Raw genomic sequence first — 22764 nt, 5'->3', positions numbered from 1 at the left:
GTCGAACTCGGCGTCTGCTTCCAGCCACAGACGCCAAATTTCGACGATTATTTCGACTGGTCAACGGTTGTAAATTATTGCGTTGACTAAAAGCTTTATTTAACTCTACTCTTAACTTTGCCGTTTCAGATATGCGGGTATTACACCGCGGAAATGACGTCAATAGGCTGAACTCTCGCCAAAATTCAAATCTGTGGGCGCAATGGCCTTGAGCGAGACACCGGATACAAACACGACGATTATCAACAGAAATATCTTTATTTTCCGCTTGCAAGTGGACCGTCTAGAGCGTACACGGTAAGTACAACTCATTGTGTTTAAAAAGATTTACGTTTGTGTAGTTTGCGTTGCGTTGTATCTGTGAATGTTGGTTGAGGCTAAATGTTAATGTTTAATTTCATTCCTTTAGGTTCCACGGTGTTTGTTGGCTGTATGTTTTCCACTGCAAGAAGAGGCTCGTATCATTGACCAGCAGGAGCTACAATGGTGAGTACCCCTTTCGTCTTCCATTTATGTTAAACACTTCCTATTTCATGTCTAACAGTACTCGATTTAACAAATAACCATAAATAAATACAGTGTGGGCAGTCACGTTAACATATGTGATTATCCTGCCTAATATGTTTATCACAAATATGTCACTAATCACTAATATGTTTATTTGTTTATCACAACACCTTTGGACCTTCAGCAATCGATTATTTACCTTCATCTACATAGAGACAGAACGATGGTGTCTTAAACATCTCATTCATTTCACCAAATAACTTCACGCAGGTGGATAACGGCCGTCTCGGTCACGCTATGTTGCGTGATGCAGTTTTGAAGAACCAAATGCATTTATTCAATGAATAAGTCAAGCTAGTTCTATGTTTATGATGTTGTAAGTTACGGTACCGATTGAAGTTGAGTTCGAAGCCAGTGGAAAACAGCGCTGCGTTTGTGCTCTCCAGGTACAAATGTTGTGATCTCTGACTGACGACCGGGCGAGACTCGAGTAAGAGATGTCCAAACGAGCTCCGGCAGGGCGGGCCAAGGCGGAGCGAACGGACGCCCTTCAGGCCGCCAATGACGAGCTGAGAACCAAACTGATGGACGTCCAGTTACAACTTCAGCAGGAGAAGAACAAGGTGAAAACCTCAACAGACAGACACTGCCTGCCTCCCTGCCTGCCTCCCTGCCTGCCTCCCTGCCTGCCTCCCTCCCTCCCAGTTTTCCCGATGTAGATTAGACATGCGTGTGCCATGACTGTGTCAGCCTACATCAACAAATGCACCGAGGACGTCAGCACCACTAAGAATATCATCACCCGGGGCAACCAACGACCCTGGATGACTGAGGAGGTACGTCAAACGCTACGAGCGCGGAACTCTGCCTTCAAGTCTGGCGACAAGGAGACACTGAGGACAGCGAGAGCCAACTTGAACCGTGCCATCAGGATAGCGAAGCGAGACCGCAGTCGAAAATTTCAGGATCGTTTCCACGACGTCAAAAACATCAGGAGTATGTGGCAAGGCATACGGGCGATTACAGACTACAACTCACCCTCCCCCCCCCCGGTGGGTGTAGTTGATGCTGACTTTCTAAATGGTCTAAATAACTTCTTTGGGAGGTTCGAGGCACTAAACGGCACTCCAGCAGTTAAAACTGTCCCCCATCAGGAAGAGGAGGTACTCTGCCTTGACTCCGCCGATGTGTTGAAGACCCTGAGGAGAGTCAACCCCTGTAAGGCCCCTGGCCCCGACAACATTCCTGGGCGTGTGTTCAGGGAATGTGCAAGTCATCTGGCTGGGGTCATCACAGACATTTTTAACACCTCGCTGGGCCAAGCCACAGTGCCGGCGTGCTTTAAGACTGCCTCCATCATTCCGGTGCCGAAGAAACCTCAAATCACCTCATTTAATGATTACCGGCCTGTTGCACTGACTCCGGTTATGATGAAGTGCTTCGAAAGGCTGCTTAAAGGTCACATCGTTTCCAGACTCCCCCTATTATTTGACCCGTTCCAGTTTGCCGACCGGCAAAACCGCTCCACTCAGGACGCCATCTCCTCCGTTCTTCACCTGAGCCTGGCTCACCTGGAGGAGAAGAACACCCATGTGCGGAGGCTGTTCCTGGACTTCAGCTCAGCGTTTAACACCATCATCCCACAGCATCTGGTAGGAAAATTGGAACACCTGGGCTTCAACACCCCCCTTCGCAACTGGCTGCTAGACTTCCTCACCAACAGACCTCAGTCAGTCCGGGTCGGACAGAACACCTCTGATGTCATCACCCTCAGCACAGGCTCCCTTCAGGGCTGCGTCCTGAGCCCCCTGCTGTGCACCCTGATGACACACGACTGCGTCCTCAGGTTCACCACCAATCACATCGTGAAGTCAGCAGACGACACAACGGTGGTGGGGCTCATCAGAGACAACAACGACCTGGACTACAGAGAGGAGGTGGAGCAGCTGGTGGGCTGGTGCAGAGAAAACAGCCTGATCCTGAATGAGGAGAAGATGAAGGAGATCATCGTCGACTTCAGGAAAAAACAGCCTCACCACGCTCCACTGATCATCAACAGCTCAGCTGTGGAGGTGGTCAGCACCACCAAATTCCTGGGGGTCCACATCACAGAAGACCTCACCTGGACTATGAACACTACGGCACTGGTCAAGAGGGCACAGAAGCGCTTGTACTTCCTGCGGAGGATGAGGAGAGCCCACCTGCCCCCACCCATCATGAGGACGTTCTACAGGAGCACCATAGAGAGCATTCTGACAAGCTGTCTCTCTGTGTGGTGTGGAGGCTGCACCGCCTCCGATTGGAAGAACGTGAGGAGAGTGGTGAGGACAGCAGAGAGGATCATAGGGGCTCCTCTTCCCTCCATTCAGGACATTTCATCTCAGCGCTGCATGTCCCGTGCCCGTAACATCATCAATGACCCATCACACCCCCACCATGGACTGTTCTCCCTGCTGCCCTCTGGGAAGAGGTTTGCAGCATCCGCTGCAGGTCCACCAGGTTCTGCAACAGCTTTTTCCCTGCTGTCATCAGACTGTTGAACACTAGAACTGTTGAGCTCTAAACTGAACTCTGCATCACACATTCACAGAACTGTACTTTATGACACTACGGACCTCTATCTTGCACTATCTCGCACTACCAACTTTACTGAACTTGTATAAACCCTTTAAATAGAAGTTTAATACATGGTTTAGCATTCCTCTGCACACTCTTGAATACTGTTTTGCCTACTTGCACTATTGCATAATTATCACTGCTGCACTTTATACTTATTTTTAATATATATATATATATATATATATATATAGTATATATGTATATATATATATTTTCATAGGATATGTTACTTCTATTCAACTGCAATATCACTACTTTGTTGTAAGACGTATGCAACGGAATTTCGTTTTGTATGCACCATGTGCAGACAAGATGACAATAAAGTTTGTCTAAGTCTAAGTCATGTCAGGTCAGCTGTCTGGAGAGAGAGAGAAGTCAGGACCTGCGGGCGGAGCACCACCGTGCCACCGCCGCCATGACGGAACTCAAAAGCAAACTCCATGAGAAGAAGCAGAAAGAGTTAGCCATTACCAGGGAGACATTACTGCGGCAGCATGAAATGGAGCTGATGAGAGTGATCAAAATCAAAGATGGAGAGATCCAGCGACTGAATGCCTTGGTCCTCAGCCTGAGGGACGGCTCCATGGACAAGGTGATCCGCTCTATCCGTGTCTGACTATCCGCACGCCACGTCGGGCTTCGATGCGGCCGCTACCGTATTGTGTAGCTTGTCCCCAGTAAGCGTCGCGGCGCTCCGTTGCGGTCTCAACGGCCCGGTGTGGCGCAATGTCTGCTCAGGTGAGGAGGGGGGGCGCTTTGCTGGCGGAGGTGGAGGAGACGCGGCGGTGTCGGGAGACCGAGCGGTGTCGCCTCCACCAGGAGCGCGGAAGAAGCCCTGGCAGCGGCCCAGCAGGCCTGGCAGTCCCGAGCGGCCGAGCTCCGATCGGCTCATCACCAGCATCGGGAGGAGCTGAGCCGAACCAAGAGAGACTGCGAGAGGGAGATCCGCCGACTGGTAGGACTGATCAGATGCGCGGTGCGTGGCTATGTTCCCAATTTCGTTGTATACCTGCAGTGCAATGACACCTAAGGCATTCTATTCTATTCTATTTCACAAGAAGAAAATGTCCGGTTGCTCGCTTCGCTTTTGTCACAGCAAAGGTGTTCTAGTCGATTCCAGAAAAAAATTGGCCGGTTGCTCTCTTTGTTTTTGTCACAATTCTGGCAAATGAGTTTGCCCGCCTGCCTGAGCGCTCCCCGTTTGTACATCCAGACGGATGAGATCAAGCTGAAAGACAGAGCGGTTAGTGTTTTGGATGAAGCCCTGGGGCCGGCCACGTCCACCGCCTTCAGCTGCAGACTCAGGCTGCCGAGCAGCAGATCGCTGCCCTGAGGGATTCCCAAAGGGCGGGCCTAAACTACCCTGGAAGTGGGGTCAACGCCGCTACTAGCAATCCTCTTCATTGCGTAAGCCACCTCATCACACACTTGCAGTACGCATGACTTAGTTCGTTGCTGGAGGAAGGTAGCACAAAAACAGTTTTGAACTTTGAACGAGTGCTTGTGTGTGTGTGTTGCGGGGCGTTTTCAGTCTCAGGAGGATCGGGACACGCGACGGTTTCATCTGAAAATCGCTGAGCTCAGCGCAGTCATCAGGAAACTGGAGGATCGAAACGCCCTGCTTTCTGAAGAGCGCAATGAACTGGTAATTTATTGACGGCACGCTTGAAGGTTTGCGCTACGTTTGATGCGCGCCATCCAGCGAGGCACCCATTGCGCTTGCTTATTAGTTGAGCGGCGCGGCGAGTCGGTTGCCTGGTAGATGTCTTTTATTGGGAGCCAAAGCCACGATTCCGTTCAAACCGATGCAAAAGGAATGGATACGTTCTGGCCCGCGTGTTGTGCGTCTTTCACATCCCGCACTTCATGCTTGCAGCTAAAGCGACTGAGAGAAACAGAAAGCCAGTTTCTGCCACTCCTGTACAAAAACAAACGCCTGAGCAGGAAGAATGAAGAACTCTCGCTGGTGCTGTGTCGCCTTGAAAACAAAGTGCGCTTTGTCACCCAGGAGAACGAGGAGATGGCAAGCTTGGTAAGTCGACGCGGACAACGGCGGCGTGCCAACAGAGTCCACTGCATTTGTGTTCCACAGAGAAGGCCTAGTTCGCTCAATGACCTGGACCGCGGTTGCGGCCAGCAGGACGGTGAAATGGAGTTCCTTCAAGTTGTGGAGCAGCGGCACATCATCGACGACTTGTCCAAGGTCTTCAGGCAGGCGACTCGGTGCACGTACGGCAGCGCCGCGCTCGCTCGCTGTCGCCAGGAAACCTTTTCCGTCCAAAGCTTGGCCGGCGGCCGCCATCCAAAAAATTGGCCCCTTAAATTCCGACCTTTCAAGCAGGAGCATTGTGCGCACGCGTTTGAACACGCTTTAGACTTGTTTTGCCGTTTTCAGCAGCTCAAAGCTCCCGTTTTGTCAGCGCCTTTGCCACTCGCTGTGCGCTGAAAACGACGGACTTGCCCGGCTGCTCAGCCCGTCAACCATGAGCCGCGAGCGCGACGTCATTGTCCGTAGGCAGCTAGTGGCAAAATGCACCCTGTTAGAGTTGCGCTCGCTCCAACTTATTTTGCAAGAACCACACGGGAGACAAGTAAGTTCTTTTGGACACCTGCAGGTGGAGAGTCCATCCGTTGTACGAATGAAGTCTGACTCTCGGCTCCTGCACGAGCATTTTAATTAAGAGAAACAGGGTGGGTGTAAGAGTGGATTGAATAGAGGAAGCCCTTGACCTCTAGTCAAAACATAGCAAGGGGTGTTTTACGACTTTGTGTAGGAAGGGATAAGCGATAGGGATAAATAAGGGATAAATAATATTATTTATTACAGGTCGCAGTCAAAGTCAAAGCAACACAATGATACGATAAAGATAATCTGGAAAACCCTGACACACCCTGTAGTTGTCACTTTTGGAAAAGACGAGCGTCCCTCCAATCATCGCCGGTGACGTGTTTTTCAGGCTCTGGAGACAGGAGCTCATGTCAGAAATGTCATTGTGAGTCGCGTTTGTTTCTGCGCCGGAGCCGTTCGTTCCCTTTGCATCCAAAGAATCTCAAAGGCGGATTATTTGTGTCGACAGGAGAGAGATTTGCTGCTACGATACCGACGTCGAGAATCTCTGAGGAGGAACAAAGCGTGAGGTCCTGCAAGGTGAGTCTGTTTGTTTGCGGCTGCTTGGTGTTGCGCAAGATGAAATGGCCTTTTTCTCGCTATCGTTCCTCTCGTCGATTCATCGTGAGGTGTCGCTTCAGTTTGTTCAGAGAGATGTTCGCTTCCGCGCCCGCAGGTCATCGAAACATTTTACGGCTACGACGAAGACGTGTTGGTGGACTCGGACGGATCGTCCTTGTCTTTTCACACCGACAGAACCCCCGACACGGAACCCGAAGAGGTAGCCCGCCATTTCTGCCAGCGTATTGGCACCAAACATTCCTCTTCAGCCTGGAATCGGACTCGTCTTTGCGTCGCGGGTGCTTTGTCGCCGGTCTGACTGATTCTGGTACTAGTGCTGTGTTGCATTGGTGTGTGCATGAAGAGGCGGAGCTTCGCTACCGCCAGCTGACGCAAGAATATCAAGCGCTGCAACGAGCCTACGCTCTGCTAGCCCAGACCAGCGAAAGGGGACTACGACGCCGAGAAGGAGATCAAGGTGGCGCCCCTTCCCGCAACCCCCGGCCGGGTCGCAGCCTCCCCGTTCTCACCCAGCCTCGGGTGTTCTCTGGTCTGAAAGGAGGAGGAGGAGCCTCCCTCCTCCTCCTTTCAGACCAGAGAAAAGCTGATGGTAGAAATGGGTCACTATCAAAGCAGAGTAGCAGATCTGGAGTCAGCGCTGAAGCAACAAGGACAGGTAAGCTCATCAATGAGCACACCTTTTTCTCAGACAAAATAGCTACATTCTTCAGTCACTCATCCGTCTGGCATTACTGGACCAACCCCCCCCCCCCCCCCCCGAACGTGGCTGGGAAAATGCGGAGAAAAGCAAATGTCATTTTCCAGTCAACCAAAGAATTTGTGGATGAAAATGACACAACATTCCAAAGCTGTCCACGCGTTTGTCTCTTCTAGAATGTCAAGTGGGTGGAGGAGAAGCAGCTGCTGCCTCAGAGCAATCAGCAGTTGGCCGAAAAGGTGACGGAAAGAAAGGCGCTGGGCGGAGTCGCTTGGCGTCACACCTGTCGGGAAGCCCCGCAGATGAGGTCTGACTGTCTTTTCAGGTCAGGCGGATGGAGGCGGAAGAAGCGCGTCTGAAAGAGCACATCCAGGATATCCGAGACCAAAACGAACTGCTTGAGTTCCGCATCCTGGAGATGGAGGTGGGAAGACTCGCACAAGCGTGTTGAGGCCAGAGATGTGACGGACGGACGGACGGACGGACGGACGGATGCATGCCTCTGCCTTTCAGGAGAGGGAGTGGCGCTCCCCCGTCTTGAAGTTTCTGCAAGTCCGTTTCCCAGACGGCCTCAGCCCTTTGCAGATCTACTGCGAGGCCGAGGGCGTGAGCGTACGTAAGGCGTCCCTCGCAACCCTAACCTTAACCCGAGGTCCCAGAACACCTTACATTGCTCCTTGCGCCTTTCCCCCGGACATCGTCATCAGTGATCTGATGAAGAAGCTGGACATCCTGGGCTATAACGCCGTAAGTGTATGTCGAACTCCTTATGTTCGCACTCCACGAGACTCGGCGGCTCAAATGTGACTTTTGGAAGGCTTTGCGCTGAAAGAAGCTTGTTGACGCTGTGCCTTTGGGCTCTTGCAGAATCTCACCAACGAGGAGCAGGTGGTCGTGATTCACGCCAGGACCCTTCTCACCCTAGCCGAGAAGGTAACGCGCACGTCCACGCACGCTCTCGCATTCTGCTTATGTGACAGCAGCCTTTCCTCAGTGGTTAGAATACATCAAAGTGACCAAGTCAGCACTTCAACAGAAGATGTTGGACATTGAAAGTGAGAAGGTAGACAGACACGCGACATCAGCCAAGGGGAACTCCGGCAATGTGCCCCAACAATTCTGACCTTGAGCTGTGCTAGGATATGTTCTGCAAGCAGAAGGGCTACCTGCATGAAGAGTTGGACTTCAGGAAGTGTTCCATGGACCAGGCTCATAAGGTAAGCCGCCCTCAAATCTCCCGCCGGACCACTGATGGACGAGGATTGCGGCCCAGAGGATCCTGGAGCTGGAGGCCATGTTGTACGAGGCGCTACCGCAGCGGGACTGCCCCGCCACGGACGGCGAAAAAGCCAGCCACGCTGGCGTGAATGACGTGCTGACGGCGGATCAGAGAGAAGAGCTTAGGAGCGCCGTGGACCAATGGAAGCGAGCCCTGATGTGCGAGTTGAGGGAGCGCGACGCTTGCATCCTCCAAGAGAGAATGGATCTGCTGCACAGCGCGCAACAGGTAAGGGCCCAAAGCCAGCCCGGCACTTACTTGCACGCTTACTGGCTTTTGAATGCCACTTTCCATTTGTCCGTCCTAGAGGAACAAAGAGCTGAAAGAATTCATCGAAGCTCAGAAGAGACAAATCAAACAATTGGAGGAGAAGTTTCTGTTTCTCTTTCTATTCTTCTCCTTGGCCTTCATTCTGTGGCCCTAACACCAGCTGGTGAGTGAGCTCCAGCGGCACCGCACTCGACACCTCCGATACACTGCCAGCCGGTCTCAGACGTTGGCAGACGCTCCGATGCCAACGTATACCCCCCGCCACGGTGACAGAGGCACCGCGTCACACCGGCGCTCATCCAATCAGAAGGCAGGAAAAGCAAATTCACATGCAGGGCACTTTTGAACCAGAAGAGAGCGCCACAAAAAACGGTTGTTGCCCCAAACGCGCACTAAAAAGGGTCAGAATAACAAGAGTCCCACTGGCCAGCCGGGGCCACCCGTCCAGCTGTTTCTTCAGGGGGGAAAAAAATTGGAGTCACCGGTGAGTACATTTTGCATTTAGCTCTGCTTTTCTGCTTCTGTCTTCAAGTGTGTGGCATCCTGCGATCAAAGAGTCAGCCAACCCCAAAGCGGTTGACCTCAACGTCCCACCACCATGCCTACCAGAGCAGGTGACGTGATGCTTTGGACATCCTTCCGTCTCAGATGCCCAAAAGTACTCTTTGCCACATCTGCGGCAATACGGTGTCTTTTCAAAGGTGCAAATAAATCCAGCGTGGGCGGAACACGCACGTCTTCGGTTTTTCCCGCTTTGTTTGTGTGACAGCTGTTGTGAAAATTTTATACAAATAAAGTTGTATAGTACAGGTTTGGCCAAGCCGCAACTCCCGAACCGCATGCGGCTCTTTTATGTTCATATCAACATTTGTGTGTGTGTGTGTGTGGGGGGGGGGGGGTTGTGCGTGTTGGCTTCACTTGAGTTCAATTTGGTATTTTGGTCAAAAGCGCATGTGGTGAAATTCCACAAAGTAGGATGGGCAAACACATTTCTTTAAACTATGAGTGTCAATTGGGCTCTCGAAATGGCAGGGAAAAGATGCACAGCAAAACGAAAATACGTAGATGAACACAGGACGTTTTAATCAGAGTGGGAAAGTTTCTATTTTTTGTTGAACGTGATGGCAAACCATTCTGCCTGATATGTCAGACCTCAGCGCATTTCAAAGATTCAAATCTTCAGCGCCATGCACTTCAGCTCACTCCATGCTAACATTGATCAGGCGTCGAACCCGCATCATCATGCTTAAGAGGTGGCCATGCTAACCAGTGCGCCATTATGTCAACGCATAATAACTAAGTCTACTGGTCAAAACAGCGGTTACTATATGACGTCGCTACGTCGTGGTCACGTGACGCAGACAAGACGTCAATGGACGTGGGCAGAGTTAACTTGTTTAAAAGGGAGTAGGCAGAAGAAATATTTAATTTATTTAAATCTATTTTGAGTGCACACCATTATGCCAATGCATAACAACTGTAAATCTACTAAACAAAACAGCGGTTGCTATATGACATCTGCCACGTCGTGGTCACGTGACATACGTGACGTCGATGGGCGTAACTTTCGCCGGAATTCAAATCCGCGGGGAGAGTTAACTTGTTTAAAAGAGAGTGGGCAGAAGAATTATTTAATTTATTTAAATCTATTTGGTGTGTGCGCCATTATTGTCAATGCATAACAACTGTAAGTCTACTAAACAAAACAGCGGTTGCTATTTGACGTCTGCCACGTCGTGGTCACGTGACGCGGACGTGACGTCGACGCCTACTTTACATCCCACCGATCACAGGACTCCTCGGCTGCATAACCGTGCCCCCTTCCCAACCAATCGGATTTGCTATACGCGAAAACGACGCCAATGGAAAGAGCTTCCGCCCAAATTTAAATCCGTGGGCGTGGCTCGCAGCAGGAAGTAGGAAAATGGCGGCGATGTTGACAAAGACACAGCGGATGGTAACATACGACTAACAAGAGAAATATTTTTATTTTCTGCTTGCAACTGGACCGTCCAGAGCGTACACGGTAAGTACAACTCATCGTTTTTAAAAAGAAGTACTTTTGTTGCCCTGAAAAGCGAGTGAGCGTGGCGTTTGTGGGGGACGTCGAATTTCGACGATTCTTTCTGGTCAACGGTTGTAAATGATTGTGTTGATTAAAAAAGAAAACTTGATGTAACTCTACTTTTAACTGCCGTTTCAGATAGATTTGGAATTGCATCACATCCAATTTTGCCTAGAGCGTACACGGTAAGTAACACTCGTTGTGTTTAAGGAGATTTACGTTTGTAATAGCAGAAGTGTAGCCGCGTTGCGTTGTACGTGTGAATGTTGGTCCGGGCGAAATGTTAATGTTTAATTTCATTCCTTTAGGTTCCACGGTGTTTGTTGGCTGCAAGTTTTCCACTGCAAGAAGAGGCTCATATCATTGACCAGGAGCGAGCTACAATGGTGAGTAGCCATAACATTTATGTTAAACACTTCCTATTTCATGTCTAACAGTACTTGATTTAACAAATAACCATAAATAAATACAGTGTGGGCACTGAAGTTAACATATGTGATTATACTGCCTAATCTGTCACCGAGTAGATTGTTGCAAAGTAATATAAGATCCAAAGTTGTAATTCAGAATAGTTTTCAAAAGAAGGCCATTAGAATTATATACAAGTCTGATTACCCCGAACAAGCTATTAATTAAATCACAAATTCTTCAATTCAAAGATTTGGTAGATTATCAGACAAATAATGTCTAACAGTAATTGATTTAACACATCACGATAAGTAGATTGAGTGTGGGCACTCTCAAGTTAACATATGTGATTATACTGCCTAATCTGTTACAGAGTATGTTGTTGCCAAGTAATGTAGAATAGATCCAAAGTAGTAATCCAGAATAGTTTTGAAGAGGCCATTAGAATGATAAACAAATCTGATTACCTTGAACATAATAACAAGCTAAGTGTTTAATATGTCCTATGAAGTCAAAATTGGGCACCATCATGTGGTGAAATTTGGAATTGCATCACATCCAATTTTGCCTGGGAACAAACAGATTACATAAATCTTAGTTTTGAATAAGCCACTCCTTCTCAAACAAGTAAACTCTGCCCATTTTGCGCAGTAGATGTTCTGTTAATATCTAGTATTTATACAAAGTCATAATTTAAATTGCTTTCAACCTTCATTCATCGGTTCAACCAACATTACTCGCTCTTATTACCAACTTGTATTGATTTAACTAAGCGTTTAATACTTCCTATCAGGTCTCAAATCGAGATTTGGCAAAATACAATTTCAGCAAATCCAATTTTGCCAGGGAACAAAAATAGATTAAATAAACTAAATAAGTCCTCTTCCCATTAAATAAATCAGAAAAGTCTGTCTTGTAACCAGTCCTCTTCAAACAAGTAAAGTCTGCCCATTTTGTGCCGTAGATTTTGTGTCTATGCCTAGTATTTAAACAAAATCATAATTTAAACGACTTCTTTCCTTCATTCACTTTGGAAATTTGGAATTGCAGCAAATCGAATTTTGGCAGGGAACAAAAATAGATCAATTAAACTAAATAAGTCTTCTTCCCATTAAATAAATTAAAAAAGTCTGTCTTGTAACCAGTCCTTTTCAAACAAGTAAAGTCTGCCCATTTTGTGCCGTCGATTTTGTGTTAATGCCTAGTATTTATACAAAATCATAATTTAAAGGACTTCATTCCTTCATTCACTTTGGAAATTTGGAATTGCAGCACATCAAATTTTGCCTGGGAAGAAAAGTAGATTAAATAAATTTAATAAGTCTTACTACTTCCCATTAAATAAATTAAATACGTCTTACTTGTTCCCACTCCTTTTCAAAACAGTAGTTTAAAACGAGGGCCCTTCACTCAATCTTTAACCTCAACCCCGCACGTTGTGTTGTATCTGTGAATGTTGGTTGTGGCCAAATGATAGTTTTCTTTCATTCGTTTAGGTTCCAAGAAAACTTGATGTAACTCTACTTTTAACTGCCGTTTCAGATAAGCGGGTATTACGTCGCAGTCAAATGCCGCGGATATGACGTAATTGCCCGAACCTCCGCCAAAATTCAAATCTGTTGGCGCGATGGCCGTGAGCCACTGAGCAGCGACGATTATCAACAGAAATATCTTTATTTTCTGCTTGCAACTGGACCGTCTAGAGCGTACACGGTAAGTAACACTCATTGTGTTTAAGGAGATTTACGTTTGTAATAGCAGAAGTGTAGCCGCGTTGCGTTGTACGTGTGAAAATTGGTCGAGGCGAAATGTTAATGTTTAATTTCATTCCTTTAGGTTCCACGGTGTTTGTTGGCTGCAAGTTTTCCACTGCAAGAAGAGGCTCGTATCATTGACCAGGAGCGAGCTACAATGGTGAGTAGCCATAACATTTATGTTAAACACTTCCTATTTCATGTCTAACAGTACTTGATTTAACAAATAACCATAAATAAATACAGTGTGGGCACTGAAGTTAACATATGTGATTATACTGCCTAATCTGTCACGGAGTAGATTGTTGCAAAGTAATATAAGATCCAAAGTTGTAATTCAGAATAGTTTTCAAAAGAAGGCCATTAGAATTATATACAAGTCTGATTACCCTGAACAAGCTATTAATTAAATCACAAATTCTTCAATTCAAAGATTTGGTAGATTATCAGACAAATAATGTCTAACAGTAATTGATTTAACACATCACGATAAGTAGATTGAGTGTGGGCACTCTCAAGTTAACATATGTGATTATACTGCCTAATCTGTTACAGAGTATGTTGTTGCCAAGTAATGTAGAATAGATCCAAAGTAGTAATCCAGAATAGTTTTGAAGAGGCCATTAGAATGATAAACAAATCTGATTACCTTGAACATAATAACAAGCTAAGTGTTTAATATGTCCTATGAAGTCAAAATTGGGCACCATCATGTGGTGAAATTTGGAATTGCATCACATCCAATTTTGCCTGGGAACAAACAGATTACATAAATCTTAGTTTTGAATAAGCCACTCCTTCTCAAACAAGTAAACTCTGCCCATTTTGCGCAGTAGATGTTCTGTTAATATCTAGTATTTATACAAAGTCATAATTTAAATTGCTTTCAACCTTCATTCATCGGTTCAACCAACATTACTCGCTCTTATTACCAACTTGTATTGATTTAACTAAGCGTTTAATACTTCCTATCAGGTCTCAAATCGAGATTTGGCAAAATACAATTTCAGCAAATCCAATTTTGCCAGGGAACAAAAATAGATTAAATAAACTAAATAAGTCCTCTTCCCATTAAATAAATCAGAAAAGTCTGTCTTGTAACCAGTCCTCTTCAAACAAGTAAAGTCTGCCCATTTTGTGCCGTAGATTTTGTGTCTATGCCTAGTATTTAAACAAAATCATAATTTAAACGACTTCTTTCCTTCATTCACTTTGGAAATTTGGAATTGCAGCAAATCGAATTTTGGCAGGGAACAAAAATAGATCAATTAAACTAAATAAGTCTTCTTCCCATTAAATAAATTAAAAAAGTCTGTCTTGTAACCAGTCCTTTTCAAACAAGTAAAGTCTGCCCATTTTGTGCCGTCGATTTTGTGTTAATGCCTAGTATTTATACAAAATCATAATTTAAAGGACTTCATTCCTTCATTCACTTTGGAAATTTGGAATTGCAGCACATCAAATTTTGCCTGGGAAGAAAAGTAGATTAAATAAATTTAATAAGTCTTACTACTTCCCATTAAATAAATTAAATACGTCTTACTTGTTCCCACTCCTTTTCAAAACAGTAGTTTAAAACGAGGGCCCTTCACTCAATCTTTAACCCCAACCCCGCACGTTGTGTTGTATCTGTGAATGTTGGTTGTGGCCAAATGATAGTTTTCTTTCATTCGTTTAGGTTCCAAGAAAACTTGATGTAACTCTACTTTTAACTGCCGTTTCAGATAAGCGGGTATTACGTCGCAGTCATGTGCCGTGGATATGACGTAATTGCCCGAACCTCCGCCAAAATTCAAATCTGTTGGCGCGATGGCCGTGAGCCACTGAGCAGCGACGATTATCAACAGAAATATCTTTATTTTCTGCTTGCAACTGGACCGTCTAGAGCGTACACGGTAAGTAACACTCATTGTGTTTAAGGAGATTTACGTTTGTAATAGCAGAAGTGTAGCCGCGTTGCGTTGTACGTGTGAAAATTGGTCGAGGCGAAATGTTAATGTTTAATTTCATTCCTTTAGGTTCCACGGTGTTTGTTGGCTGCAAGTTTTCCACTGCAAGAAGAGGCTCGTATCATTGACCAGGAGCGAGCTACAATGGTGAGTAGCCATAACATTTATGTTAAACACTTCCTATTTCATGTCTAACAGTACTTGATTTAACAAATAACCATAAATAAATACAGTGTGGGCACTGAAGTTAACATATGTGATTATACTGCCTAATCTGTCACGGAGTAGATTGTTGCAAAGTAATATAAGATCCAAAGTTGTAATTCAGAATAGTTTTCAAAAGAAGGCCATTAGAATTATATACAAGTCTGATTACCCTTAACATAACAACAAGCTATTAATTAAATCACAAATTCTTCAATTCAAAGATTTGGTAGATTATCAGACAAATAATGTCTAACAGTAATTGATTTAACACATCACGATAAGTAGATTGAGTGTGGGCACTCTCAAGTTAACAGATATGATTATACTGCCTAATCTGTTACAGAGTATGTTGTTGCCAAGTAATGTAGAATAGATCCAAAGTAGTAATCCAGAATAGTTTTGAAGAGGCCATTAGAATAATAAACAAATCTGATTACCTTGAACATAATAACAAGCTAAGTGTTTAATATGTCCTATGAAGTCAAAATTGGGCACCATCATGTGGTGAAATTTGGAATTGCATCACATCCAATTTTGCCTGGGAACAAACAGATTAAATAAATCTTAGTTTTGAATAAGCCACTCCTTCTCAAACAAGTAAACTCTGCCCATTTCGCGCAGTAGATGTTCTGTTAATATCTAGTATTTATACAAAGTCATAATTTAAATTGCTTTCAACCTTCATTCATCGGTTCAACCAACATTACTCGCTCTTATTACCAACTTGTATTGATTTAACTAAGCGTTTAATACTTCCTATCAGGTCTCAAGGCAAGATTTGGCAAAATACAATTTCAGCAAATCCAATTTTGCCAGGGAACAAAAATAGATTAAATAAACTAAATAAGTCCTCGTCTTACTTGTTCCCACTCCTTTACAAAAAAGTAGTTTAAAACGAGGTCCCTTCACTCAACCTTTAACCCTATTTATTCACCTTCTAGGCTAAGTGTTAAAGGCTAAGTGTTAAAGGCTAAGTGTTAAAGGCTAAGTGTTAGAGGCTAAGTGCCAGAGGCTAGGCGCCAGAGGCGAGTTTTTGTGGGCTGAAGTTTTAGTGGGGTTAGTGTGAATACAATCCAAAAGAATACAACAGAATACAATACAATAGAATATAATACATAGATTAAATTCAATAGCTCTTACTACTTCCCATTAAATAAATTAAATACGTCTTACTTGTTCCCAATCCTTTTCAAAAAAGTAGTTTAAAACGAGGGCCCTTCACTCAACCTTTAACCTCAACCCCGCACGTCACATTGTGTTGTATCTGTGAATGTTGGTTGTGGCCAAATGATAGTTTTCTTTCATTCGTTTAGGTTCCACGGTGTTTGTTGGCTATGTTTTCCACTGTCAGAAGGATGAAAATACAAAGTACAACGCTTGGACGTGGGCGAAGACGTCACCGGTGAGTCCTTCCTTCCTATTTATTTACCTTCTAGATGCTAGAGGCTAAGTGTTAGAGGCTAAGTGTTAGAGGCTAAGTGTTAAACACAATACGAACAACACAACGATACTGCACTGAACAACACGATACCGCACTGAGAAACACGATACCGCACTGAACAACACGATACCGCACTGAACAACACCATGCCGCACTGAACACCATGCCACACTGAACAACACCATCCCGCACTGAACAACACCATGCCGCACTAAACAACACCATGCCGCACTGAACAACACCATGCCTCACTGAACGACACCATGCCGCACTGAAAGACACCATGCCGCACTGAACGACACCATGCCGCACTGAAAGACACCATCCCGCACTGAACACCATGCCGCACTGAACAACACCATCCTGCACTGAACAACACCATCCCGCACTGAACAACACCATGCCGCACTGAACAACATTATGCCGCACTGAACATTATGCCGCACTGAACAACACCATGCCGCACTGAACAACACCATGCCGCACTGAACAACATTATGCCACACTAAACAACACCATGCCGCACTGAACAACACCATGCCGCACTGAACAACACCATGCCGCACTGAACAACATTATGCCGCACTGAACAACACCATGCCGCACTGAACAACACCATCCTGCACTGAACAACACCATTCCGCATTGAACACCATGCCGCACTGAACAACACCATCCCGCACTGAACAACACCATCCCGCACTGAACAACACCATGCCGCACTGAACAACATTATGCCGCACTGAACAACATTATGCCGCACTGAACAACACCATGCCGCACTGAACAACACCATGCCGCACTGAACAACACCATGCCGCACTGAACAACATTATAACGCACTGAACAACACCATCCCGCACTGAACAACACCATGCCGCACTAAACAACATTATGCCGCACTGAACAACATTATGCCGAAATGAACAACACCATGCCGCACTGAACAACACCATGCCGCACTGAACAACACCATCCTGCACTGAACAACACCATCCCGCACTGAACAACACCATGCCGCACTGAACAACACCATGCCGCACTGAAAAACACCATGCCGCAATGAACAACACCATCCCGCACTGAACAACATTATGCCGCACTGAACAACATTATGCCGCACTGAACAACATTATGCCGCACTGAACAACACCATGCCGCACTGAACAACACCATCCTGCACTGAACAACACCATCCCGCACTGAACAACACCATGCCGCACTGAACAACATTATGGCGCACTGAACAACATTATGCCGCACTGAACAACACCATGCCGCACTGAACAACACCATGCCGCACTGAACAACACCATGCCGCAATGAACAACACCATCCCGCACTGAACAACACCATGCCGCACTGAGCAACACCATGCCGCACTGAACAACACCATCCTGCACTGAACAACACCATGCCGCACTGAACAACACCATTCCGCACTGAACAACACCATGCCGCACTGAACAACATTACGCCGCACTGAACAACACCATGCCGCACTGAACAACACCATGCCGCACTGAACAACACCATGCTGCACTGAACAACATTATGCTGCACTGAACAACACGATCCTGCATTGAACAACACCATGCCGCACTGAACAACACCATCCTGCACTGAACAACACCATCCTGCACTGAACAACACCACCCCGCACTGAACAACACGATCCCGCATTGAACACCATCCCGCACTGAACAACACCATGCCGCACTGAACAACACCATGCCGCACTGAACAACACCATGCCGCACTGAACAACACCATGCCGCACTGAACAACACCATGCCGCACTGAACAACACCATGCCGCACTGAACAACACCATGCCGCACTGAACAACACCATGCCGCACTGAACAACACCATGCCGCACTGAACAACATTATGCCGCACTGAACAACACCATGCCGCACTGAACAACACCATCCCGCACTGAACAACACCATGCCGCATTGAACAACACCATGCCGCACTGAACAACACCATCCTGCACTGAACAACACCATCCCGCACTAAACAACACCATGCCGCACTGAACAACATTATGGCGCACTGGACAACATTATGCCGCACTGAACAACACCATGCCGCACTGAACAACACCATGCCGCACTGAACAACACCATGCCGCACTGAACAACACCATGCCGCACTGAACAACATTATGCCGCACTGAACAACACCATGCCGCACTGAACAACACCATGCCGCACTGAACAACACGATCCCGCATTGAACAACACCATCCTGCACTGAACAACACCATGCCGCACTGAACAACACCATGCCGCACTGAACAACACCATTCCGCACTGAACAACACCATGCCGCACTGAACGACACCATCCTGCACTGAACAACACCATCCCGCACTGAACAACACCATGCCGCATTAAACAACACCATGCCGCACTGAACAACACCATCCTGCACTGAACAACACCATGCCGCACTGAACAACACCATGCCGCACTGAACAACACCATGCCGCACTGAACAACATTATGCCGCACTGAACAACATTATGCCGCACTAAACAACATTATGTCGCACTGAACAACACCATGCCGCACTGAACAACACCATGCTGCACTGAACAACATTATGCTGCACTGAACAACACGATCCCGCATTGAACAACACCATCCCGCAGTGAACAACACCATGCCGCATTGAACAACACCATGCCGCACTGAACAACACCATGCTGCACTGAACAACATTATGCTGCACTGAACAACACGATCCTGCATTGAACAACACCATGCCGCACTGAACAACACCATCCTGCACTGAACAACACCATGCCGCACTGAACAACACCATGCCGCACTGAACAACATTATGCCGCACTGAAAAACACCATGCCGCACTGAACAACACCATCCCGCACTGAACAACACCATGCCGCATTGAACAACACCATGCCGCACTGAACAACACCATGCTGCACTGAACAACATTATGCTGCACTGAACAACACGATCCTGCATTGAACAACACCATGCCGCACTGAACAACACCATCCTGCACTGAACAACACCATCCTGCACTGAACAACACCACCCCGCACTGAACAACACGATCCCGCATTGAACAACACCATCCCGCACTGAACACCATGCCGCACTGAACAACACCATTCCGCACTGAACAACACCATGCCGCACTGAACAACACCATGCCGCACTGAACAACACCATGCCGCACTGAACAACACCATGCCGCACTGAACAACATTATGCCGCACTGAACAACACCATGCCGCACTGAACACCACCATGCCGCACTGAACAACACCATGCCGCATTGAACAACACCATGCCGCACTGAACAACACCATCCTGCACTGAACAACACCATCCCGCACTAAACAACACCATGCCGCACTGAACAACATTATGGCGCACTGGACAACATTATGCCGCACTGAACAACACCATGCCGCACTGAACAACACCATGCCGCACTGAACAACACCATGCCGCACTGAACAACACCATGCCGCACTGAACAACATTATGCCGCACTGAACAACACCATGCCGCACTGAACAACACCATGCCGCACTGAACAACACGATCCCGCATTGAACAACACCATCCTGCACTGAACAACACCATGCCGCACTGAACAACACCATGCCGCACTGAACAACACCATTCCGCACTGAACAACACCATGCCGCACTGAACAACACCATCCTGCACTGAACAACACCATCCCGCACTGAACAACACCATGCCGCATTGAACAACACCATGCCGCACTGAACAACACCATCCTGCACTGAACAACACCATGCCGCACTGAACAACACCATGCCGCACTGAACAACACCATGCCGCACTGAACAACATTATGCCGCACTGAACAACATTATGCCGCACTAAACAACATTATGTCGCACTGAACAACACCATGCCGCACTGAACAACACCATGCTGCACTGAACAACATTATGCCGCACTGAACAACACGATCCCGCATTGAACAACACCATCCCGCAGTGAACAACACCATGCCGCATTGAACAACACCATGCCGCACTGAACAACACCATGCTGCACTGAACAACATTATGCTGCACTGAACAACACGATCCTGCATTGAACAACACCATGCCGCACTGAACAACACCATCCTGCACTGAACAACACCTTTCCACACTGAACAACACCATGCCGCACTGAACAACATTATGCCGCACTGAACAACACCATGCCGCACTGAACAACACCATGCCGCACTGAACAACACCATGCCGCACTGAACAACACCATGCCGCAATGAACAACACCATCCCGCACTGAACAACACCATGCCGCATTGAACAACACCATGCCGCACTGAACAACACCATCCCGCACTGAACAACACCACCCCGCACTGAACAACACGATCCCGCATTGAACAACACCATCCCGGACTGAACAACACCATGCCGCACTGAACAACACCATTCCGCACTGAACAACACCATGCCGCACTGAACAACACCATGCCGCACTGAACAACACCATGCCGCACTGAACAACACCATGCCGCACTGAACAACATTATGCCGCACTGAACAACACCATGCCGCACTGAACAACAACATCCCGCACTGAACAACACCATGCCGCATTGAACAACACCGTGCCGCACTGAACAACACCATCCTGCACTGAACAACACCATCCCGCACTGAACAACACCATGCCGCACTGAACAACATTATGGCGCACTGAACAACATTATGCCGCACTGAACAACACCATGCCGCACTGAACAACACCATGCCGCACTGAACAACACCATGCCGCACTGAACAACATTATGCCGCACTGAACAACATTATGCCGCACTGAACAACACCATGCCGCACTGAACAACACCATGCCGCACTGAACAACACCATGCCGCACTGAACAACACGACGTCGCACTGAACAACACGACGCCGCACAGAACAACACGACGCCGCACAGAATAACACAATACCGCACAGAACAACACAATACCGCACAAACAGTTTTAGATAATATTACGTCGCAGTCATGTGACGCGGACATGACGTCAATAGGCGGAACTCACGGCAAAATTATAATCCGTGGGCGTGGCTTGCAACAGGAAGTAGGAAAGCGGCAGTTCTGGCAAACAAGACACAGCTGTTAGTAACACGATGACTAACAAGGCAAATATTTTTGTTTTCAGCTTGCAACTTGACCGTCTAGAGCGTACAAGGTAATTACAACTGTTTTTTTTTAGCCCTGAAAAGCGAGGGAGTGTGGCGTTTGGGAGGAATGTCGAACTCGGCGTCTGCTTCCAGCCACAGACGCCAAATTTCGACGATTATTTCGACTGGTCAACGGTTGTAAATTATTGCGTTGACTAAAAGCTTTATTTAACTCTACTCTTAACTTTGCCGTTTCAGATATGCGGGTATTACACCGCGGAAATGACGTCAATAGGCTGAACTCTCGCCAAAATTCAAATCTGTGGGCGCAATGGCCTTGAGCGAGACACCGGATACAAACACGACGATTATCAACAGAAATATCTTTATTTTCCGCTTGCAAGTGGACCGTCTAGAGCGTACACGGTAAGTACAACTCATTGTGTTTAAAAAGATTTACGTTTGTGTAGTTTGCGTTGCGTTGTATCTGTGAATGTTGGTTGAGGCTAAATGTTAATGTTTAATTTCATTCCTTTAGGTTCCACGGTGTTTGTTGGCTGTATGTTTTCCACTGCAAGAAGAGGCTCGTATCATTGACCAGCAGGAGCTACAATGGTGAGTACCCCTTTCGTCTTCCATTTATGTTAAACACTTCCTATTTCATGTCTAACAGTACTCGATTTAACAAATAACCATAAATAAATACAGTGTGGGCAGTCACGTTAACATATGTGATTATCCTGCCTAATATGTTTATCACAAATATGTCACTAATCACTAATATGTTTATTTGTTTATCACAACACCTTTGGACCTTCAGCAATCGATTATTTACCTTCATCTACATAGAGACAGAACGATGGTGTCTTAAACATCTCATTCATTTCACCAAATAACTTCACGCAGGTGGATAACGGCCGTCTCGGTCACGCTATGTTGCGTGATGCAGTTTTGAAGAACCAAATGCATTTATTCAATGAATAAGTCAAGCTAGTTCTATGTTTATGATGTTGTAAGTTACGGTACCGATTGAAGTTGAGTTCGAAGCCAGTGGAAAACAGCGCTGCGTTTGTGCTCTCCAGGTACAAATGTTGTGATCTCTGACTGACGACCGGGCGAGACTCGAGTAAGAGATGTCCAAACGAGCTCCGGCAGGGCGGGCCAAGGCGGAGCGAACGGACGCCCTTCAGGCCGCCAATGACGAGCTGAGA

The 22764-nt window shown here is 46.7% G+C and overlaps 2 protein-coding genes across 37 annotated transcripts in view; both read left to right on the top strand.

Annotated features, from left to right (window-relative positions):
* LOC148385753 (uncharacterized) overlaps nucleotides 1–22764 on the top strand; it is a 226599-nt gene that overhangs the window by 52654 nt on the left and 151181 nt on the right. For 32 of the 35 annotated variants that reach the window (XR_015853117.1, XR_015853121.1, XR_015853119.1 and 29 more), the window contains 2 exons: nucleotides 10936–11013; nucleotides 14514–14684. Coding sequence is in view for 7 of the 35 variants with exons in the window: in XM_088356378.1 (XP_088212504.1) it covers nucleotides 10936–11013; nucleotides 14514–14684 (249 nt within the window). In the remaining 28 variants the exon portion in view is untranslated. Of the gene's footprint in view, nucleotides 1–10336; nucleotides 10589–10611; nucleotides 10813–10935; nucleotides 11014–12871; nucleotides 12950–14513; nucleotides 14685–22764 lie in introns of those variants that run through there. The other 3 variants (XR_015853135.1, XR_015853134.1, XR_015853133.1) reach the window with 3 other exon arrangements.
* Nucleotides 7881–9397, top strand: LOC148385770 (janus kinase and microtubule-interacting protein 3-like). Of its 2 annotated transcripts, XM_088401166.1 has the most exons (5): nucleotides 7881–7946; nucleotides 8008–8230; nucleotides 8287–8520; nucleotides 8600–8725; nucleotides 9095–9397. In XM_088401166.1, exons 2-4 carry the CDS (start codon nucleotides 8156–8158, stop codon nucleotides 8714–8716), a joined length of 426 nt encoding a protein of 141 aa, XP_088257292.1. In that variant the 5' UTR covers nucleotides 7881–7946; nucleotides 8008–8155; the 3' UTR covers nucleotides 8717–8725; nucleotides 9095–9397. The 2 variants fall into 2 exon arrangements, with proteins under 2 accessions (XP_088257292.1, XP_088257291.1); XM_088401165.1 differs by having other exon boundaries at nucleotides 8600–9397.

This window comes from Syngnathus floridae, chromosome 16, assembly GCF_059516105.1.
Source record: "Syngnathus floridae isolate MCC-2025c chromosome 16, RoL_Sflo_1.0, whole genome shotgun sequence".
In the NCBI taxonomy this organism is placed as follows: Eukaryota; Metazoa; Chordata; class Actinopteri; order Syngnathiformes; family Syngnathidae; genus Syngnathus; species Syngnathus floridae.
This window is presented reverse-complemented; position numbering and strand designations above follow the sequence as displayed.